This window comes from Tiliqua scincoides, chromosome 4, assembly GCF_035046505.1.
Source record: "Tiliqua scincoides isolate rTilSci1 chromosome 4, rTilSci1.hap2, whole genome shotgun sequence".
NCBI lineage: Eukaryota > Metazoa > Chordata > Lepidosauria > Squamata > Scincidae > Tiliqua > Tiliqua scincoides.
In genome coordinates, this window is record NC_089824.1 from 151492748 (window position 1) to 151516434 (window position 23687).

General features: G+C 42.5%; 1 protein-coding gene across 4 annotated transcripts in view; it reads right to left on the reverse strand.

Moving 5' to 3' along the window:
* The window catches only part of NFIA (nuclear factor I A), a 367330-nt gene that overhangs the window by 24294 nt on the left and 319349 nt on the right, over positions 1-23687 (reverse strand). For 3 of the 4 annotated variants that reach the window (XM_066626588.1, XM_066626585.1, XM_066626584.1), the window contains exon 10: positions 14871-14962. The exons of the other annotated variant lie outside the window; for it this stretch is intronic. In XM_066626588.1, coding sequence (XP_066482685.1) covers positions 14871-14962 — 92 coding nt within the window. The remainder of the gene's footprint in view (positions 1-14870; positions 14963-23687) is intronic. 4 annotated transcript variants of the gene reach the window in all.

The following is a 23687-nucleotide window of genomic DNA, read 5'->3' on the forward strand; positions in this document are numbered from 1 at the left end:
TGCAGATATGGGGGCCTCACCTGCATTTTGGAAAAAGCAAGATGTTTGACAACTGTTTTAATTGCAGTTTTCAAATTATTAAAGCTACAGTCCTTAGATCACTTTCTTAGATCTAAGGGCCCAATCCTATTCAAGTTTTGCGCTGCTGGAACACTCATTCTGGAATGTATGGATCTTTATGGCTGTCGCCAAAGGTGATGAGCCATTTGGCGCAACTGGCCATGGTCGCAAGTGGCTGGGTCTGTGCATCAGGACTCAAGTACCAGTCTATTTGGTATTATGAAAAGAGCATCAGTTGTATTTGGGATGGGGGGGGGTCATCATTTTATCCACCTCTAAGATTGATTATATGGACAGTCCACTGCCATTCAAGGTACTGTGATTTAATAATACCCTCACAGAGCCATAAGAACATAAGAACAGCCCCACTGGATCAGGCCATAGGCCCATCTAGTCCAGCATCCTGTATCTCACAGCGGCCCACCAAATGCCCCAGGGAGCACACCAGATAACAAGAGACCTCATTCTGGTGCCCTCCCTTGCATCTGGCATTCTGACATAGCCCATTTCTAAAATCAGGAGGTTGTACATGCACGTCATGGTTTGTATATAAAAGGAGGGCATGACCAAAAACACTATGCACAAATCCATCCCAGCAGGGAGAGATCAATTCTCTCAATAATATGCTTGTCATCATGTAGCACCCTAACTGTCGCAATTAATAATGTAGAAGAGGCTGATTAGCTTAAGTGAAGTGCTCTCTGCTGTGTAAATGCATCAGGATCTATAGAATAGGGGAAAAAAAGAGAAAGGTAAAGAAAGAACAAAACATCATTTTTATTTTTTATGTGGGCACGTTCTTGCTTTCCATTCTACTCTTGTAACAATTACTGTACTAGCCTCTCTGACAGAGTCAATAAATCGATCGGGATCTGATGCCGCGGCAAGGCAGGCTAATCCAATGCACCATTATCTGCAGCAGAGGTTGGCAAGGGGAGGTGAAAGTGGAGAGCAGGAAATCAGAAAAGAGAAATAAAGGTAGCAAAGGATACATAACTACAGTTTGGGCACAATCTTGTACATTCAGTACACATAGGGAAGTGTGTCTATTCAGGGACTTGAAGCTATATAAAAGAGATTTCATATAAAAGACATATTGGACATCCAAAATTCTGTACTACTTTCACTGGTTACAGTCTCAATCTACAGTTCAGGGTAGATCACTATCCCCATTAACCACGTAGCCTATATGACTAATAGAACAAAAGCGTTCATAAAAAGCATGCTCTGAAATTTAGATCTTTTGTTGATTTAAAGCACTGCCTTTAGTCCTCTGTTCAGTAGAATTGTTTGTTGTTGTTGTTTAATTTCTACAGACTTTAAAATAAGGAAATACTAGTAATCTCAGTGCTATAATCCAGCCTTCACATTATTCTCCAATTGAAATGAATGAGGTTTGCACTGGAAAACTGTCTATGAATTGGATACTTCACATCATACTTCTCTAAAGCAAACTGTTCTGAGATTATTTTCCTTCTTGCCAGATGTTGCCTAGAAAAGACTTAATTACAGTATTTATGAAGAATGCAAAAACCCACTGTGCTAGATTGTGAAGAGCAGAGATTCCAGATAAAATAATCATTAGGATTGCTCAGTTCTATAATTCTGCCATAGTAATTGGATGGTCGGGTCAGGAATGAAGATGAGTGTACATATGAAGAAGTAAGAAGATCAAACTTCTTCATATTTACCCTGCACTTCATTCTTCATGTCCCTCACCTATAGGGACATGCATATCCCTGGATCTCCAAAGAAAAGCTCAGCAGTGGAACTATCCTAATTATCCATGGATTTTTCACCTGTGGCCTTATCTCAACTTGATGAGAAGGGCCCTTTAAATTAAAGGGAAAAAGTCATTTAACAATAGCCTCCTTAATGTGAGAGAGGGTAGCTGGCTGACAATCCATCAATCTTTCTCTCTCCAGGCACTTAGAACAGCTTCACTCCAAGGCAAGCGACCCCTCCCTTCCCCCTGAGCACGTGAAAGAATGATAATCACTTTGCATTCTTTCCCAGTGCTCCACTCTGGGTGAAGGGAGGGGTCACTGTCTTGAGTGAAGCCTTTCTAAGCACCTGGAGAGACTGATTGATGGATTGTCTGCATAATGACTCTGCCTTACATCACACAGGTAAGCAAGGCTGTTTTTAAATTGCCTAGCAAAGGGAAATTGTTTTTTAAATGGATTTGCTTTAATGTGATTTTTGTCATCCACATGAGTTCTGGGAACAGAACCTTTGTGAATAACAAGACTCAGCCTGTATGTCTGATTACAATCTGAGTCACCTGAGTTGCTGTGCATGGGGGATTAGAAACTGACAAATGTTTCGTAGTGAAGACCTAGTTTTGTACAAAGATTCTCTGCACCCAATTCATTTTTAGAGGCATCAAGAACAATTGCTTCCATACAATTACCCATTAAATTGAAGTCTTAAGTAATAATGGTCTTTGCATAAGATGACCATTGGCAAATATTTATCATGAAAATTTGAGTGAGAAAATGCAGCGCTGCTGATTTGTAAAATAACTGTTTAGTGAAAGGAAGTTTATCTCTGTAGTCCATTCATCATATCTGCATATTTACCAACTTTCCCAATCACACATAAGTTTGTGGCTCCTTTCCCCTCGTAATTTTAAGTATGAATACCTTTAGCAATCAAAAGAAGTACAGTACTGTCTTAAACTTTTCTCCTTTTTCTAAGCAGATAAACATTTAAGATTTAGTGCAACTGGATTCAGAAATCCATCTATGTCTGTTGCAAACAATTATCTTTCACTCTGATGAGACCTGAAAGTCATGTGAACTGTGTACACAACTGTGGATTCTACAATGAATCAATTTCCCAGTGTGGCATGTGGGGAGGAGATTGAAGCATTTCCCTCCTTGGGAGTTACCCGTGCATTTCAGGATTGCCTGGCTGATAGCCACTTTGAAGATAAGGCCACATTATGTTAATAACAACTCTCCTACGAATCTTGAGCCTCATGGTAGGCATGGTTTCTCTACATGAAGCAGGTTATTCTAGGTTGCTTGTTAAGGATTCATCACCGCAAGTAAAATTCCAATCCCCACTTCTGGGGAAAGCTAGTTTGAAAAAGAGAATGCTAGCATGGAAAAAAACAAAACACCCTGAATTTAACTACATAGTGGGTGAAGGGAGAAGAACAAAATCTATCTTCAAAATCAAGTGACCTAGCCTAACATAGTACTTTATTTTTTTATATGCAACCCACCAATCAAGCAGAGTAGAAGGCTTGATAATTAAGGACAACTGATATCTCCTCATAACCCCTCACCAGTTGTGTCCCTAAAACGTAGCTCTTAACTGTGTCAGTGGGGGAGCTAGTTCCAATTCAGTGGTGTCACTGGGGTTTGCATCATCCAGTGCACATCACCCCCATGACCTCCTCACATGCAGTGGGTGGGGTAACAGCCCACGTGGTGGGCATAGTGATGTACCATCACTCCATACCCACTGGTTTTTTGGCTATACTTTTTGATAGAAAAACAGATATTTCAATGTGGTCAGTTTCATTGCATTCTGCATGAAATTACGCATCGATTGAAATATAACATGATGGTATTAATCCTACAAATCACGATTTTAGTGATTTTGGTTGCTAGTGGTATCAACCCCCCGTGTGCATCACCTGGTGTGGACCACACCCCTCTAGCGACACCACTGTTCCAATCTATTTGAAATGAAGCGAAGTGAAAAATTAAGAAGTGTTGCTCTGAAAGAAGTAAAGGAAATTCCATGAAATTACATTAAAGCTGTACATATTTTCAAAGACATTTATGGCAAATATTTTCCCTGGGACTAGCCATATGTAAATTGCTCACACGTCCTTGTACTGACCATTGCAGGAGCACCTATCTTGCTCTGATTTCTGAAGAAATGGGTTTTGCTGTTAGCAACTACCTCACACTGAACACTGAGAAAAACAGTGATCTAGCACAGTATTTCTCAACCAGTGTTACGGGTACCACCAGTGGAACCTAAGGTGGTATCTGGTGGTATTCGTTGGACCCCTGGACACCTGCTGCTTGGCAGTGAAACCAGGAACATGACACAAAAAATAGTGGTAGGAGGCTTGGCTCGGTGGGCAGAGCTCCAAAGCATGCTTTTCCACATTCGAAAAAGCCCTCCTGTCCACCCTGAGCCTTTTACTGGTGTTTGTCAAGTTGTATCTGGCCTCCCAACCCAGAAGTAACTGACAATAATGTCATTGCTGGTCACTTCCGGTGGTATTTCGACCAGATGGACCATGTGAACTGTACAGGGGAGGATAAACTTTGAGAAATACTCATCTAACATCTTGAGATCAAATCAGACAAAAGTGTTGGCTACATGCATGCTCATTCTTGTTCTGAATAACAACAGTCCTATCAGACAAAAGGCTTATCTAGCCCAACATCCTGTTACTATCAGTGGCTAACCAGACATCTGTGGGAAGCTCACGAACAGAAGATAGTCACAACCCCTCTCTGGTTGTTTCTTCCCTGAAACTGGTTTTCACCTGGAAACAGCATTGAGCCATCATGAGTAATAGCCATTGATGCCACATCTCGTGGTAGTGAATTCCAAAGTCCGATTATGTAGTATGTGATAATTCTTGCCAACTTCATTGAATAACCCTAGACCTAGTTTTGTGATATAGAGAAGGTGGCTTTTGGATTCAGGAGCAGAGGCTTCCCACATGCTCCAAAGCCCACATGATGGAAACCAGCATAACAAAACACACAAAAAATTTCAAATTATCTCAGTGGGATTGAGCTCATGCAGCTGCTCCAGCTGGATTGACAGCAAAGAGGTATGTGGTTTGGCACTCCATATAAAAGTTAGCCTGGGGGAAAAGGTCAAGGCAGAGGTTTTGCCGTAGGAAGAAAGGTTAGGGAACTCAGTAAGGTAGGGAACTAGTAACCTGAGAATCTGCCATTTCCCTCTAAGCTGCCATTGCAACACAGACAATGTCATTTGGGTCACATGTGGCACACTCCTTGGTATTAGATGTCAGGGGAAAGAGGACTGAATATTTTCAGGGGATGACTATATACATGGGATATTATTTCCTTGACTGATAAGAAAGAACTCATTCATATCTGCTAACACAGGATATCGTACAATGCTCATCTCTTTTTTACAGACTGTTGCTTGAGTAGTCTGGCACTATTTTTTAAAATCACCAATATTTTGGAAGAAAGAACATCTCAGTTTTAAATCACAGGCTAAAATTTTGTAAATATTAAAATTGCCTTTCACACAGGCAGCTAACAAAAATCACATAACAGAAAAACAAAACTAAAAATGTCAGTAAAAACAGTAATAAATGATGAAAGATAAAAAAAATAACAAGCTGGTTAATAAACAACCATAAAGCAGTTAATGGATTATATTCTAAGATCGCACAGAATGCAGTGGAAGCTCTTTCTCTTTAGGAGTGTCACACGCCTTTAAGGCCATCTTCTGCTCACAGAAGGACTTTTGATTGAGTGCCATGCTCCTTTTGCACTCTGGGCAACCTTAGAATACAACCCATTCCATTAAAAAGGATGAAGAAATTATCATACAACATTTCCTCAGATACTTTAGTCCAGGGCTGTTTAGGGCTTTAAAGGCTGGAAGAAGCACCATGAACCGAGCTCAGAAACAAACATGCAGAGAGTAGAGCTGTTTCAACCCTGGCATGATGTGTTCCCAACAGTCAGTTCCAGTTAACAGTCTAACCACCACATTTATACCAGTTGTAGTTTCTGGATGCTTTTCAAAGGCAGCCTCATGTATAGCCCATTACTAGTAATCCGTTACTAGGACAAGGGTAACTGCAAATTAAAACATCACCCCCCCCCAATTGCCTTCTTTTCAGAAAGTCTGGAATGAATTATACCAAGGCCACTCAGTCAATAGAAATGCACATTGTTGATATAATAATTATATCATTTTCATCTTCTTGCTAGGGTTAGGGAATGGATAGGGAATGGATAGGATATCCTTTACTGCTTTTGATATGGTCATACAACTTACCATAGATTTGCCCACATGAAGAAAAAAGCTATATCTGAACCAGTAACTCACTGGTAAACTTTGAAGAGCAGGAACCAGGCACAACTTCCCAATAGCTGTGCCCCTATGCCCTTGACCAATTAAGACTATATACACATGAACACACACACACACAAATCAACTTTAAATTTCTTCATTATATTTTTTTAAATATTGTCTCCTGCCAAGTATTCTTACTTTGAAACTTCCTATACCTCACTAAAAGTTCTAGGTCATGCTATCCCAAACATAACATGAGTAGACTGCAATAATTTAAAACAAATGTGTAAAAACTGAAACATGGGATTAAAAAAATATTCCCAATAAATATAAAAGATGTACATGAGTGCTAGTTTAGGCACATCAGAAGGAAGTTCCAGTGTGTTCAACAGGACTTACAACTCTGGCCAAGTTAAGCCATTTCTGCCCAATGTTGCATATACGCAACAGGGCACAAATGTGTACCACCTGTTAGCTGGGCAGAAATGTGTTAATGTTTCTGTAATATGAGCTTCATATTGTCTCTCAAGTAGTCCTTGGGAAATACAACGGCCTAGAGACATTAATATATGCCCCTAGGGAAATTTCTCAGTTTGCCTCCTGCTAAACCTGATATTTCCTCTCAAAAAAATTTTCAAAGCCTAAAAGTACCTACTTATGATATTGCTTCTGCTGTAGAAAAGGTCTGGGAGCTCCAATCACCAGCAACTACACCTTTGATTTGAACACTAATGGCTGCAATCCCCAGTAAGCTTACCTGAGTAAATCCCAGTGAAATCAGTAAGGTATTCTTCTGAGCAAATATACTTTGGATGCAACTATCAGACTGCAAACCTCCACACCAGTGTTTCTCAAATTGTGGATCGGGACCCACTAGATGGGTTGTGAGCCAATTTCAGGTGGGTCCCCATTCGTTTCAATATTTTATTTTTAATATATTGGACTTGATGCTATCCTGGTACGTGGCTGCATTTGGAGAAAGTTAAGAGGCTACTAAGTATATGCTTTTAACAATGATAGTCAATGGGACTTACTCTTGGGTAAGTGTGGGTAGGATTGCAACCTAGGATTGTTAAAAATGTTCCTGCTTGATGATGTCACTTCCGGTCATGACTTCACTTCCAGTGGCTCCTGACAGATTCTCATTCTAAAAAGTGGGTCCTGCTGCTAAATGTGTAAGAATCACTGCTCCACACTATCACTTACAGCTGAAATAAGATCCATGGAACTAACTTTAAGTAAAAGCACACAGGATTGTTGCTTTTGTTCTGGCAAAGTATTGTTGTTCGGCACAGGACTGTAGCATTAAACAGTTTGCTTTAACATATGTTTCTACATTAATAAAATTTCCAAGGTTACAAAAAAAATTATGATGGGTTACACCTAAAAGCATATGAAAACTGTTCTTGTACATCTTTTATAGAGGGGTACCTTCAAGGGAGGCTTAACTGTGTAAAGCAGAAATGCTTTCTGCTGCTTATCCAACTGAAACAGACCCCGAAGAGTTAAAGTATCTCTAAGTTGCTGGTGTACTTTCTGTGACCTTGTTCGATGCAGAGAAGGCTTGAAATCCAACACAGTTTAACCAGTTCTATCTGTGCAGCTATAAAGCAAAGCCCTTTCTGAAGAATGCAAAAGGTGAAGTCAGCAAGAAAGCACAGAATGCTCTCAGAGTCCTAGAAAATATTGATTTCATTACTGATGGTAAGTTCACACAATTTGCGAATGTGCTGCAACTTTCAGTTTTTTGCGTGATAAGCTGCAGCTACCATGCAACTGCTTGCTTGTGAGAAGCTGTATCTCAAACTAGCTATTTCTCACATGGACCATTTTTTTTCCTACTGCATCAGTTCATCACAACCTGGGGTCACAATATAAGCGAGCTACCCCATAGCAGCAGATATGTGAAAATACTTTTGTACAAAGATGCTATCACTGAATGGATGCAGACTGTAACACAGAAAACTAGCGGCTCACAGTCACGTTCACTGATTTTGGAAATTCATTGTAAAGTTTGCCATTAATCCCAATTATGACAAGCAAACAGTGGTGACCGGACATGCAGCTGTGTGCATGTTGTTTTAAGGCATTGTCAGTCTTACACTGGAGACCCTGCAAGCAGAGATCAGGCACCCAACTTCCTGCACCAACATGGCATTTCCCAGACTGACGGAGCTATTGACATGATTTCCGCTGCACTGCAGTATCTCCCCCCCTCCCCCTACACACACACCAATAATGGTCATAACTGGTTCTGGTTCTTTTCTGCTCTGGTGATCAGGAGAGCTAAGAGTGATCTGGTCATGTCTCTGGAACACTGGCTCCAGGTTCCTCAGTCTCTCTTGAGTAGCACCACAGATTGCCTTGCCTCCTTCAGTATTTGACCACAAGCTTGACCCTGATGGTGCTTTCTACCCCTGGTTCTTCTGAAGGTTGTCTAAAACAGTGGTTCTCAAACTTTTACCACTGGGACCCATTTTTATACAATGTGAATCTGTCAGAACCCACCGGAAGTGATGTCATGACCGGAAGTGACATGATCAAGCAGGAAAATTTTTAGCGATCCTAGGCTGCAATCCTACCCACACTTACCCAGCAATAAGTCCCATTGACTATAATTGTTAAAAGCATATACATAGTAGCCTAATAAAAGTACAGATGTGTCACATTTCCCCAAATGCAATCACATACCATATCAAGTCTAATATATTAAAAATAAAATATTGAAATGAATGGGGACCCACCTGAAATTGGCTTGCTGCCCACCTAGTGGGTCCTGACCCACAGTTTGAGACACACTGATCTAAAACTATCAGGCATTTTGCCCCAGACTTTCTGGACTCTGGTTGCTTCCAGGTTCTGCCCTTTAACCTTTGCCAACCTACTCTGCAATTGCCCCCTCCTCCCCACATCAAAGTGAAATCTGGTTCAAACCCACTGCCTGGCAGTTGCTTCATGTCTACAATTTGTTCATATGAAGCAGCTTGTTTTGTAGCTTTGGAGATGTTCCCCGCACCACTGCAAACCACTTCCCCCAAAGGGGTGCGTGTGCGGGAATATTTTGCAGTGGTATGGTGATGATCCTCCCCCAAAGGGGTGTGCGTGTGTGTAGAAATATTTTGCAGTGGTATGGTGATAATCTTCAGAACCTTATGGTGAGCTGAACAACAGCTCGCCATACATGAGCTTTATGTGACCATTGCGATACATTCACTGAATCAAAGTATAGACTCCATCTCTACAGGATGTGTACAAATGGCAACACAATGAGAATGCTGTTTATGGGCATAGCCTTGAAGTGCAGTATGTGACTTCTACGTGCTGTTTGGTCCATATTCCAGTATTATGGAAGAGGAGCACAATTATAATGTTGTCCTTGGTTTTTATGCTAAATTATTTTCCCTGAAATCATCATTGCCAAATGTAACCAAATGCTAATGATTCTTGTTTCTGACCTTTAAAATGCTGTACTATAACCATGAAAACATTTTAAATAAAAGCTATAGTTATCCTAAACACAAGTTCCTCTTGTTAATTCTTCCCTTCCTTATGATTATGGGATATTAAGTATAGCCTTAATATTTTACAACATCTGGCTCAAATTAGCTGCTAACAAAACTGCCAACAACTATTTTCTTAATCGACATTTGGGAATTTAAAATGGCCTGGAAAAAGTATACTCGAAAAGTGTCCTTGTCTAGGAGGAATAAAAGAAAATGAAAAAAATAAATTGGTCAAGCTTATGACACAACTATAACAAATGTCTGAATAGACTAGGGTTATCCCAACATTACTTGGGTCAAATTAGTGTTGGCTGAATCCAGCTCTTGGTGGTTTTTCACTTTTATGTTTCATTTGACAATGGAAACCAAATCTTGGAAGGCACTTCCTTAACCTTTTTCAGTTTCTTTGAGGCAACTTTGTGTTCTACAGCCAAGGGTTATCCCATGGATGTCTTTTCTCCCCCATGTAGAAATAAGATGTATTCTAAAATGTCTCTCCTCATTTTCTTAAGGTCAAACTATAAATGGCATTAATAACAACAGAGTAAGCACATCAAGCCTATTTTCTTTTATAAAAGTCACACATGTGGGGACCCAATATGGCGAAGAACCAGCACTTGAGTTTTTTGGTAGGGAGAGGGATGGGACATATGCAGAATGGGGAGAGAGGGGTAGATCCCAGTGGCATTTTTGTGCACCAGGATCCTGTCCCTGTTCCTTCCTCCATTCTCTCTTCCTTATTGGTTCTGCACCAGTGAGATGGCTGGTGCAGAGCTGAGGAGACCCATTTGGGAAACAGAGGTTTATTCTGAGGTAAGGAAACAAAGTCCCCTTAGATGAGGAGGCCCATGGAACTGCCTCCCTGGAGAATGCAGTGCATACTCTCTTGGTGCTGCAAGGGTGTTTGGGGGGGGGTAGTTAAGATTGGGCTGAATGTCAGACTGGGAACAAGGTCTATTGCAAAGGGAGAGGAGAATCTGTTCTTTAGAGTTGTGCCTTTTCTTCCTAATTGCTTCCAAATTGAGTCAGCCAATTGGAAGGAAGTGGAATCCCAGAGATATCTTGAGCAGGGCTGGCCCTACTCAAGGTTCTTTATTGTTATGCACCCCAATGGAGTTATGCGATTGCCTTACAGCTGCTGGCAGCCTCAGCAACAATTGGCTGAAAGTTTTGAGAAAAAGGAATTATCAAAACTTTCACCCAATGTTGCTGAGAAGGGCAGAAACAATTGGAACCTCCCTGCACTGAGAAGACTGCTGTAAAGGGTTCTTGTCATGAGAGTCTCCAGCCTGCAGGCACCTCCCTCTTGGCCTAGCAACCTCAGGGCGCAATCCTAACCCCTTATGTTCCTGCTTTCCAGCACTAAGGGCATGCAGCTCTGAGGTAAGGGAACAAACATTTCCTTACTTTGAGGAGGCTCTCTTGAGCGACACCCAACTGCAGGATGCAGCACACGTCCCATCGGCACAGCTATGCCAGTGCTGGAAAGCACTGACATAAGGGGTTAGGATTGCGCCCTCAGAGAGGCCCCAAATGAGCAGCCAGCTTGAAACTAGAGACTCAGAGCCCAAGTCTGATACTCTTACCACCAGTCCTCCACCGGTGGTGAATGTCGTAAACGGGATGTAAGGTGCTCCGCTGCTCAGCAGTTGCTTGGACTGCTGGGTGGCGGAGAGGTAGGCAATGACATGAGAGAGAGGCAAAGAGAGGCTAATTAATCATTTTTAGTTGATTAATTTAAAGCAATTAAGGATCAAATACTATCCAGCTTTCCAGTGCTGATGCAGCTGTGCAAATGGGGCATTCACTGCATCCTGCGGTGGGTGGGCAGTCACAGAGGCCCCCTCAAGGTAAAGGAAAGTTTGTTCCCTTTCCTTGTGGCTGCACTGCAGCTGCATCAGCCCTTGAAAGGTGGATAGGATTGGGCCCTAAATTGTTAAATACATTTTTCCCTTTCTTTTTTCCTTGGGGAGGCTAAGCCCATTTGTCCCTATGGAGCAACTTCCACAGTTGAGACGGTTCTTTTCAATGACGGCCAACTTTATTCCATACAGTGGCCAATGTGATTTATATAGTCAAAATCAGAAAATACCAGAAACTACTCTTCAAGAAGTTGTGTTGTATAAGAATCTTTTTGTGGTATTTTTATTGCTGTACAAGTATAACAGCAGCTGCAAAACAGATGGTTGGTCTGATAATTTATGGCATCTCTCATGAATCTCAGAACAAACCTTATAACATGAAATCATAGCTTCCATCTCACATTGGATCCCTTCCTCTATTTTAAATGAACTCTTGATCCAGTGAGTAGGACTGTCAAGTGCAACATCACCTTTACATGCTGAAGCTTTTGTAGATCACGTGCCCTAATTGACTCAAGGTACTGCAAAAATTTACTATCTAATCTTGTGCATATGTAAGAATTTAACTGATTTTTACTTATTTCCAAGTAAGTGTGTTTCACTTCTTTCACAAGTGTTGTTAAGAATGCTGTTTCGGGATGGGGGAGGGTGGGTGGGTAGCAGGAGGAGGGGCCAGAACCCAGTGGTTATGCCAAATCCTGACCCCATTCCCGGGCGGCTCAAATTTGCACCACCTCGTTAGGTGGTGCAGATCCGAGTAGACCAATTGGGGCTGCTGAAGCACGACACGACATGGGGTAAGGGGGAAATGTTTCCCCTTGCCTTGGGCTGCGCGGCTTTTGGCCCCAAACTTATGCTGGGTACCGCACAGGCCCACCGGCCTGCCTGCTTCCAGAGCAAGTTGGGATCAGTGGCATCACTAGGATTCGCATCACCCGGTGTGGGAGGCCTGCGCGTCACCCCATGCAGTGGGCGGGGCAACGCCCCAGGTGGTGGGTGTGTTGATGTACCATCGCCCTGCCCCCACTGTTTTTTTTTGCTGTACCTTTTGTTAGAACACAGATAGTTCAATGTGGTTTGTTTCATTGCATTCTGCATGAAATTACGCATTGATTGATATGTAACATGATGGTATTATTCCTCCAAATTCTGATTTTAGTGATTTTGAAAACTTGTAGTCACACCCCCCCCCCCCCGTGTCAACTTACTAACACCTTATTGCAGCAGTTCTCAAACTTTTAGCACTGGAACCCACTGTTTAGAATGACAATCTGTCCAGGACCCATTGGAAGTGATGTCATGGCCAGAAGTGACATCATCAAGCAAATTAAAATAAATAATTATAAATAATTAAATTAAAAGAAAATAAATAATTAAAGAAGGGGGAGCCAGTCCTGTTCCACCAAGTGAATCTACTCTGAAGTAAGTCCTGTTGTGGTCAATGGGGCTTACTCTCAGAAAAGTGTGGGTAGGATTGCAGCCTGTGAGCCCAATCCTATGCATGTCTACTCAGAAGTAAGTCCCATAGTGGTCAATGGAGCTTACTCTGTAGCCTACCTGCAATAACCCCCTTCCCCAAAAAAAAGAATCAGTGAGATTTTCAGCCCTCCCCAGTGCCCAGTTTAAAGTTCTTCTATTTCAGGCATATCAAGTTAAAGACCCTCCTGGCTTCATAAGTGCAAAATAGAAAACTTTCCCCTTACCAGCTGAAGCCTCTTTTTTGTCCTTTTTAGTGTTGTGTGGGGGGGGGGGAGGCTGCCTTCTGGAACATCTCCAGCTCCATCAGATCGGGACCATTCTGGTGCCCTCACATTCCCCTTTGTCTGGCCTGACCAGCAGCCAAGGCATGTCTGCCTAGTCACGAGTAAATGCGATATGAGCCTGCTTGGTTTCCATAGGGCTCAATAAACTGCAGCTGGGAGGGAGGGAGGGACCTCCTTCTCCCTTTTGTTTTGGTGGGCTGCATTCATTGGATCAGGACTATTCTGACCTCCTTGGAGTCTTCTCAGCCTGCCCTTTCCGACGCACTATGGCAAGTATGCCTACTCACGAGTAAACGCGCGCTACAGCTCACTTTCACTTTCCATAGGGCTCCATTCATTTTTTCCTTCTGGTTTTTTGGCCATAACTTTTGAACGAAAGGAGCGATTTCAATTCTGTTTTTTTGCATTGCACTTTTGCACTGCACTCCGCTGGCCATTCCGCATCCAATGGTGTATGGCATGATGCGGTGGCTCCTAAAGCCGTGAAGTTAGCGCATCACTCCCCAGGGCGTGTCAACGCCCCCCCGCACGTCATCTGGTGCGGCCCGCACCCCCTGCACCCCTGTAGCAATGCCAGTGGTTAGGATTGCACACTTAATGTTTTAAATCAATGCATTCATGTTTTAATTTATTTTCAGCATAATCTCTGTATCAACTTTTGCCCAATCTATCTCCTTAAACCTTCCTTTACATTTCCATAATTTCTCAGTCTTAAATTTTGGGGTTTCTTTTTATCCCTTTTGTCTGGTGTTCTTCCTACTTTTAACAAAATAAAACTCATTGCTTTTTTTTAACCTGCTAGGTCTCATTTTACCTGGGAGCAAGTTGGTTGTCCCATCTTCCTAGATCACAAACCTTTGTTAAAGCCTGGCTTTTTAGGGGACTTGTCCAGTTACTTTGGGGTTTTCTGGTCTTCTGGGAGGGTGGTTTCCCCAAGGTACCCTTCTTCTGCCTGGTTTTCCTTGGCCTTGGGCAGTGGCAGCAATCTACAGTCCTAATTAAACCCAGTTTTGGAACAAGATGGGTTGAAACTAAATACCATCTGCCAGGTGTTTCTGCCTGTCCAGTTCCCATAAAATGCTATTTCGAAGCCATAGATTTTCAACTGTCAGTTTATCAAACAGAAAAATGGCATCTGGGCTCTCTTTCTGAGACTGCATGGTCTCTCTTGCACTAGAAAACAGTGGGGATAAAGCCCTGGGCCCTAGATTTCTACACTGTGAGACAATCTATGTGAACATGGACAATGCAGTGTGATGCCAATGTACAAAAATTAACAATGTATTAAACTGAACTCTCTCCCCCCCAACAATATGAACTTTTCTTATGACCATTATATTGACTTGCAAAGAAAGACTTCGAAAGCCCTGAATAATTGTGTGTGATGGGAAAAAAACAGCATTAAATACTGTGATATGTATTTCTTTATGGTATGGAAAAGAAAACATTGTTGCCACAGAAGCACCCTAAAACAAAACGGACACACACATATTGGAGCTGACAATTCATTATTGTTACTCAGACCACAAGAATGAACTAACTGGTGAGGAGACACAAGTCACTGCCCAAAGCTACGATAAGGAACACAGAAGAGTTAACAAGCAGCGTCACATACAAAACAGAAGTTGAAAGCTTCCCACCTGTGTCTGTTGAGGGATATTTACAAAGCTTGGATCCCGTGGTCCAACACTGACGAATCGGTTTGCAGGGGAGGTGCTGGGTGTCGAGTAGGCTGTGAAGGGAAGGGACACATGCGTTCAGGAAGCAGCACTAGATCACGCACAAACAACACCAAAAACAACACCAGTCTCAGAGCCACCTAAACAGATGTTGAACATAAAAATGAGCTCATGTTGTAGGGGTCAAGGATCTGGGTTGGGACTACTGCTTTTGAATGATAGAGATACAAATATGCGCAAAATCTTCAATAGTCTCTCTTTTCAACACAGAACGAGATGATGCAATATATCTGGTGTAAGACATATAGCATACTCAGTTCACCGACACTACTTTTGTCTTTGAGACCGGTCAGTTGGTACAAAGATGTACATGCAATAAGTCCTGTGCCTGAGATCATGCATCTAGCTCATTCTCAAGAAGATATTATCTTCACAAGTGTTTTTCATGTGCTCAAAATTATTCACATGCATTTTAACACAATCAGCAATTTGTTCCACATCAGGGTTCAAGCTCCATGTCACAGGACTGAACAAACATTGAATCATTTACGTGATGGTTTGATATGATAAAATGGCCAATAAACAGAATGTAAGGAAGTGCAGATGTGTTTTACAGAGAAACATTTATATAAATCTTCATTTATATAAAGCTCTTGGTCATACTGAAGTTGCAAGTATGGCTGATGACTGAGGAGGAGAAAGCACATGTGCTCCATGAACTCCATTTGTCAGAGTGAAAGACCTGGAGTATAATTGTTATACGATAAAAGAACCTGGGTCCTTTCTAAATCTGATGCATTACATTTCAATAACTATTTTATTTTTCTAGTGAGTCTCCCAAGCTCTACTTCTTCCCATGGGAGAAGGCACACTTTGCGGGGCGGGGAAGGACATGATGAACTTGTCCACAGGGATTCCTGGGAGAAAAGTACAGATGTAATGTGATGTGGTGCTGTTCAAGGACTGATTTGTGGGATTGGCTTACTGTATCCAAAGAAGGGCTCCTGAATACCCTTTTGTATACCCCTCTCTCTCAGCCAATGGCTGGCCTCCGAGAGCTTCTTTACAGCCCTTTAGAGGGAATTCTGCCCTTAGGGATAGGGACCTGGCCTTTCAACCTTTAACCTCCTGCCAGAGGGGGAGGAGTTGTGGGCTCACTCTCTTGGTCTACCAAGTTTGTGAGCATGTTGATGCTCCTGGTGGCAGGGGCTACAGCTCTGTAGCCCTGCCCAGTGACCAGCTGGAGCCTGGGAGTAGGAGCTCTCCCTTAGTCATCCCTGGTCTGTCTCCTGCATCCCTTCACACTTAGGTCTTCTCACATCTACACTTTCTTTCCTGGGCTATTTCTCTTCTCCCTCAGTCCTTCCCTCCATTTGCCTTCTCTTCTAGTATCCCTCAGTTTCCTCTCTCCCTGGTTTTTCTCCCTCAGATCCTCTTGCCTACTTGTCTCTGGTTTTGTCCTTTCCCACTATCCTGCTTGTCCTGCTCTCTCCTTGTCTTGCTCTAGTCCCTTCTGCCCCATCTCTTTCTTCTCTTCCTCTCCAGCCCATTCTGGCTCCACTCTTCCCACTCTATTCTGTCTTGGTCCTACCTCTTTTCCCCTTCCCCTCTTTGCCTTAAATTACCCCATCTTTCTCAGCCCTGTTCTCTCATGAAATGGGGACCAGCTGGGGCCTCCTGGCCTTGTTGGCCCTTGCCAACACTCAGTGATGATATCATTGCTGAGCAGCTGGAGCAGGGAGGAGCACTGCTTTCCCATGCTGCAGGCTACAATAGATCACCATGATATGTGGGGTTCTATAATTTCCCCCCAAAACACATTGTTGCTGGTTTTTCAGCAGTTTACATTTGTCCACTTTAATTATCACTATTTTTAATTTCTTTAGTGAAGAATTTTAAGTTTACAAAACAAGCAACACTTAAAGCTCCTTTATCTTACAGGTTAAAAATGCCATCAGAAAGGGCAAGATTACCCAAAAATTATAATCCAAGAGCCCAAACCCCTCAAATTATTTCCTTCTGCATTACTAAATACAGATTAAACTAAGAAGTAAAGGTGTCCTGTTGCTTTTGCTGAGTCAACATATTTAATAAATAGGAAGCATTTCTCCAAGAAGACAACCACAAAAGATGGGTTGCATGCACCTTTCAGTCATGTTGTCCATGAATTTCCATGTTTCATCAAGCCAATCTGTAGTAGGTGGTGAGTGCCTGCTTTTCCAACAGGCAGCTTGCTGTCATTTAGCAGCTGTCAAGAACAAGATTAATCCCCCTTAATTTCTGTTATTGCCTTGAGAAGCAAGAACCCTAAAATGCCTGTAGGCTTCAGTGTGATGACATAGCAGGTTACTGATGTTCTACTCACTCAGTATCTTTTGATACATCTTTTGGGAATGACCACCAGGGAGGATCTCAAACATTTTCCACATATAATCAGTTCACCATGAGTGGAGCATCCACTTCAAAGTTTACGTGTGATATTTTAACATGATATAAACAAGAAATTCATTACTTTGCTAACCAGACAGACAGACTTGACAATCTTATGTGTGCATATAAAAGGCTCACTCCCAGGAAAGTGTATATAGGATTGTATGCCTAAAAGCACAATCCAGACTGGCTCCTTAGCCAGTGCAAGTCCCCTGTGCCAGCCTAAAGTGCCAGCCTAAAGAATGCCAGCACAGGAATTCCAGTGCTGGCTGGAATTAGTGCTAGATGCACTGGTGAAGAAGGTGAATTATGTCGGCCAAGGGTGGCTGGTGCAAGGGATGGGAGAGGAGGTGGGGAGGGTAGGCTGGTGGATCGGATAAGTCTGGGAGGGAGTGAGACCAGCCTCAGCACCTTAGGCTGAATCCTAGCTCCCCTCCCAGCCAACCCAGCATTACATTACATAAGGCAACTTGGATTTGCACCAGCGATTTCACAGATCCACATAGCCCCATGGGATTGTCACAAATCCACATAGCCCCATGAGGTGGCTGGTGTGTGACATGAAGTTAAGGGGGAAAATATCTCCTTACTCCAGGTTGTGGTGGATACAGCAAAGGGCACTTGGCTTGCCTCTTCCAGCGTAGGTTAGGACTGGGCTATTATTCACTTTCTTCATATATTTTCTAATGTGGTCAGCAGCCATATTGCATATAGCTAGTACTGCACTAGACTCTTCATCAAGAACAGGTACAGAGTGAGCAAGAAGTGCCAGACCATCCGTTCCTAATACAGTATCTTGTTCAGCAGCTCTTTACTTTGGAACACTGGAACCAAACCCTCTGAAACAAACATGCATTTAGAATTGTACTTGGAGATTGAAGTCACAAACTTTTTTCACCTTCAGGTTCATGTTGCAAAAGGTCAACTACGTCATGATTATTAGAACAATAATAAAAACATATAGCAGACAAGAGGAAACTGTTCTGTTCACACAAGCAAGCATTGACTACAGAATCTCATGGTACAGTACGTACCTATTGTAACAGAGACTCCTCAGAAAACAGATAAGCCAATCCAACAATTTACTTAAGAGTGGTCCCAATGAAGCCAACAAGGTTGATCTTAAGGGGTTTTTAATTTTTTTTTTTTAATATACTGAAAGTTATGTATAGAGACCATGCAGGAGAAAGTATAGTTTTCACTAAAACACATCTACAGCAGAATGCTACTTATTGCACTAATATCATAAATATTTTCCTTATTAAGCTATGTAAGATGTTGAACAAAGACACAGAGTGCCACTGTGACAAAATTTTTGTTTATGTAATATCTATACAACCTAATATTCCTTTAGCTATGCACTATGGAGAGAGGTCATAGTCCAATGTTTCAGAAAGCTGCTTTTCTACTCAGTGAGACTATTAGTCCATCTAGCCATTCTTTAACCGTGATCAGTTAGAACGTCTTCAATATTTTAGAGCAGTGGTTCTCAAACTTTTAGCACCGGGATCCACTTTTTAGAACAAGAATCTGTCAGGATTCATCAGAAGTGATGTCATGACCGAGAATTACATCAAGCAGAAAATTTTTTAACAACCCTAGGCTGCAATCCTATCCACTCCTTACTCAGGAGTAAGTCCCTTTGACTATCATGGTTAAAAGCATATACATAGTAGTCTGTTAAAAGTACAGATCTGTCACTTTTCCCCAAATGGAGTCACATAACATTAGTAGTAGTTGGCAACCTTCAGTCTTGAAAGACTATGGTATCGCACTCTGAAAGGTGGTTCTGGAACAGCGTCTAGTGTGGCTGAAAAGGCCGATTCGGGAATGATAATCCCTTCCACACTGGGGGCAAGTGCAGTCTGTCCCTGGTCTGTCTCCCTGGCTATGGGCCTTCCTTCTTTGCCTCTTAGCCTCAGACTGTTGGCCAAGTGTCTCTTCAAACTGGGAAAGGCCATGTTGCACAGCCTGCCTCCAAGCGGGCCGCTCAGAGGCCAGGGTTTCCCACTTGTTGAGGTCCACTCCTAAGGCCTTCAGATCCCTCTTGGAGATGTCCTTGTATCGCAGCTGTGGTCTACCTGTAGGGCGCTTTCCTTGCACGAGTTCTCCATAGAGGAGATCCTTTGGGATCCGGCCATCAGCCATTCTCACGACATGACCGAGCCAACGCAGGCGTCTCTGTTTCAGTAGTGCATACATGCTAGGGATTCCAGCACGTTCCAGGACTGTGTTGTTTGGAACTTTGTCTTGCCAGGTGATGAAGAGAATACGTCGGAGGCAGCGCATGTGGAAAGCATTCAGTTTCCTCTCCTGTTGTGAGTGAAGAGTCCATGACTCGCTGCAGTACAGAAGTGTACTCAGGACGCAAGCTCTGTAGACCTGGATCTTGGTATGTTCCGTCAGCTTCTTGTTGGACCAGACTCTCTTTGTGAGTCTGGAAAATGTGGTAGCTGCTTTACCGATGCGTTTGTTTAGCTCGGTATCGAGAGAAAGAGTGTCGGAGATCGTTGAGCCAAGGTACACAAAGTCATGGACAACCTCCAGTTCATGTGCAGAGATTGTAATGCAGGGAGGTGAGTCCACATCCTGAACCATGACCTGTGTTTTCTTCAGGCTGATTGTCAGTCCAAAATCTTGGCAGGCCTTTCTAAAACGATCCATGAGCTGCTGGAGATCTTTGGCAGAGTGGGTAGTGATAGCTGCATCGTCGGCAAAGAGGAAGTCACGCAGACATAACATATTAGCATCAAATTTAATATATCAAAAATAAAATACTGAAATGAATGGAGACCCTCCTGAAATTGGCTCATTACCCACCTAATGGGTCCCAACCCAGTTTGAGAGACACTGTTTTAGAGGAAGTCTTCCCCAGTCCTGCTTGAAGATGTTGGGGACTGAAGCAGAGACCTTCTGCATACAAAGCAATGACTCTACTATTGAGCTGCTACAGCCCCATCCCTAATGTTACAGCACCTATTTTACATGCATAATATTTTAAATGTAATCTGTGACATCTCAAATTAAATGATCTCGGGTAACAGAGGTAGGGAGGATCTCTGCCTGAGGCCTTCTGCATCTGCTGACAATACTGAATTCGAAGGTAGCTCAGTATATGGAACTAGTAAAGGGACAAACCATAAGCAACTTCTTTAGTACGAATTAATTTGAATTTTCTGTGACATGAAGTGTAGTCTTAAAATTTTCAAGTTTTCTGAAAGAATGATAACTTTCAAAGAGTCAACAAGGATGACTGCTGGCAAAGCAGAATTCCAGGCAGCAGTAATCTAATATAGCATGTAGTTTCTTTTTCACAAGAAAAAAGAGATGTGCAAGTGCATGATATGAATATATGCTATTTTGATAATAACTAGTGTGAACATGTAATCCCCTTCAAACACCTCCACTATGATGCAAACAAAACCTGATGCAACAAATCTAAGAGATAATAATTGTGTACTGGATCAACACCTTTCACAGTACAACATGCTGCAAACATTAGAAAATGGACTTCTGCCAACCAAATGCTTTAAGAACAATGCCTACATGTAGGAAATGAAAGATCAGCACCATTCTACAGATGTGGAGGAAAACCATCTGGCCCAAAGAGCAAGCAGCAAGTCTGTGGTCAAAACCATGGTCTCTGAATTTGCCACAGAAGAGAGCAGATCTATATCCTCACCTGATTTTAATTTTCTCTTTCTATATGATACACCTCTAATTCACTTTGTCAAAGTTTAATTAATACCAGTTATAATTATGAATCGTTACCATCTGCAGGCTCCAGGAAGCAAGCTGTTAGGACACAAATATATGTTTGTAATCTTTTGATTGCACAGCTATTTAATTATAATTTGTTACTAGATGCAGATTTACAGTCTTGAGAATTGCATATTATTTTAAAAATTCAAGTTTCTAGTCCATAAGCATTACGATGACAGACATGGACATTTACTTGGTGAAATATAAGGAACAAAAAGGGAAGCTAATGAGGATAAGATTTTAGGGCTCTACATAGCTTCCTGCCTTGCTTGTCAAAAGCAGCACAAACAAATGATGCACATCATACACCTAAGCCTAATTTATACAGGTCACAGAATTTACTTTAATTTTTATTCTGTATTTAGCTACTGTAATGCAGTGTACCCCCTGTACCCCCTGGGGGCTGGGGGCTAAGAATAGGCCCTCAGTTTGGCTGTACTTGTCATAAGAGGCGACTAAACAGCCACCGGGTAGATGGGACTCGTTAGCCTGGGAAGGCAGCTTATCTGAGAGAAGGAAAACTCTGATCCCAAACCTCCACTGCCTTGTGGCTATACCCAGTTATGGAAAAGGCTTCAGGAGACAACCTCGAGGCAAAATCTGGAGCCAGAGTCCCTGAGGCAGTTTACGGCTGTATACAGTCATGTTCTGGCAACTCCTGCGACGCCGCTGGAACCAACCGTATTGGCTTCTGCCTTTCCATTGGATCATTTCAGTGACGTGGAGGGGGGGGATTGCTGTATGGTAACAGTCTATCCTCCATATCTACTTTACCCAGGTTCATGCACTGGAGAGGACACTAACCACCATTCAGAGCGTGATACCATAGTCTTCCGAGACTAAAGGATGCCAACTGTAATGCAGTGTACACACAGTGTGGAAGAATATCTCTATTCTTTATTTGCACAATAGCCATCAATCATTCTCTCTCCAGGCATTTAAAATCACTTCAAGGCAAGCGACCACTCCCTTCCCTTTGAGCATGTGAAAGAATGATAATCACTTTGCATTCTTTCCCAGCTATGTGCTCTGGGTGAAGCCTTTCTAAGAGCTGGTGTTCTGGGAAGTGAAGCCTTTCTAAGAGCCTAGAGAGAGACTGACTGATGGATTGTCTACCTAATGACTCTGTCTTACATCACAAAGGTAAGCAAGGCTGTTTTTAAATCGCCTAGCAAAGGGACATTGTTTTTTAAATGGATTTGTTTTAATGGGACTTTTGTAATCCAAAAAATGTGTCCCTTGTGTGTTCTGGTAATGGAACCTTAAAGGAATATTGAGACTCAACCCGTAAAATGAGTTTCTGGAGGTAAGCAAAACTGTTTGGCTTTGCAAGCAGAAGTTGCTTCTCACAATTGGTTTGCCAGGGGCAGGCACTTTTAAAGCACTTAGGGTCCAGTCACATGAGGCCAGGATATCAAAATAATTTAACTACATAAACTTTTAGCAACAAACCTAGAATAATGTGCGTACTAGCTTCTTGGCTGCCAAAGCAGGTGCTTATCTAAATTTAAACAGTGCTTTATAAACATTCCTATTATTAATATGCACTCATATAGAGGAAGGAAAAGAAAATAAAGAACAAATGTGAGATACTTTTATTCATATACTTGGCTCCAAACACTATTGAGGGTAAATGTGGTACAGTGTGAACATTGAGCTTCAAATGGACTGCAGTTCATAGATCTAACAAGTATTTAGCTATTAACTCACCCATTGGCCTCGGGCAACTCACTGGCTTGGCTCAGATGAACATCTAAACTTTGGCTCAAACTACTCTGAATGAAGTGTAATGAGACAGGCAGCCGAATCCTAACCGGCAGGCTTGCCCCATATCCAATGCAAGGTTGGGGCCAAAAGTGACTCAGCCCGGGACAAGAGGAATTGCTTTTCCTTACACTGGGTAAAGCTGCAGCAGACCCAGTGGGACTACTCGGATTTGCACCACCTAAAGAGGTAGCACAGATCTGAGTAGCCCGGAGCTGCCATGCCTGCCCGGGAACAGGGTTAGGATCTGGCATTCGTGCTGAATCCTGGCCCATCCCCACACACACCTGCCACCCACCCACAGGCCCTCTCTCCCTCCCAGATACACCTCTCTCTCTCACCCTCCACCTGCCCCCGACCCCTGCATTGGCCAGGAAATGCTGGTGTGAACTTACCGGTCCTGGGGCTTGCTCTGATGCAGAGAGGCTGGTGCATATCCTCGCGCCTGCCACTCCAACACACAAGTTGTGGCAGACATGCCTTATGGCACGTTTAGAACAGTCTTGGGCCAGTGCCAGGAACTGCACTGTCAAGGCAGTGTCAAGGCAGAATTCTGCCCTCAGGCTCCTGAGTTTTTCAATCCTCTGTTCCTTGTCCATGCACGAAAGAAGGAGTGTGACAAATTTTGTTATTACTTTAAGAGCACAGTGTAGTTTCACGTTACAGATGTACAGATGGTTTGTTAACTAGAGAACTAGCCAGGATATTAAACCAGGATCAAACTATGATTTGATTTTCAGGCTTTTTCAAACCTGAGTTAACAAATCATAGTTTCCAGACTTCATATATAACAGGAAACGGCACTATGTACTTAGAGTGAAA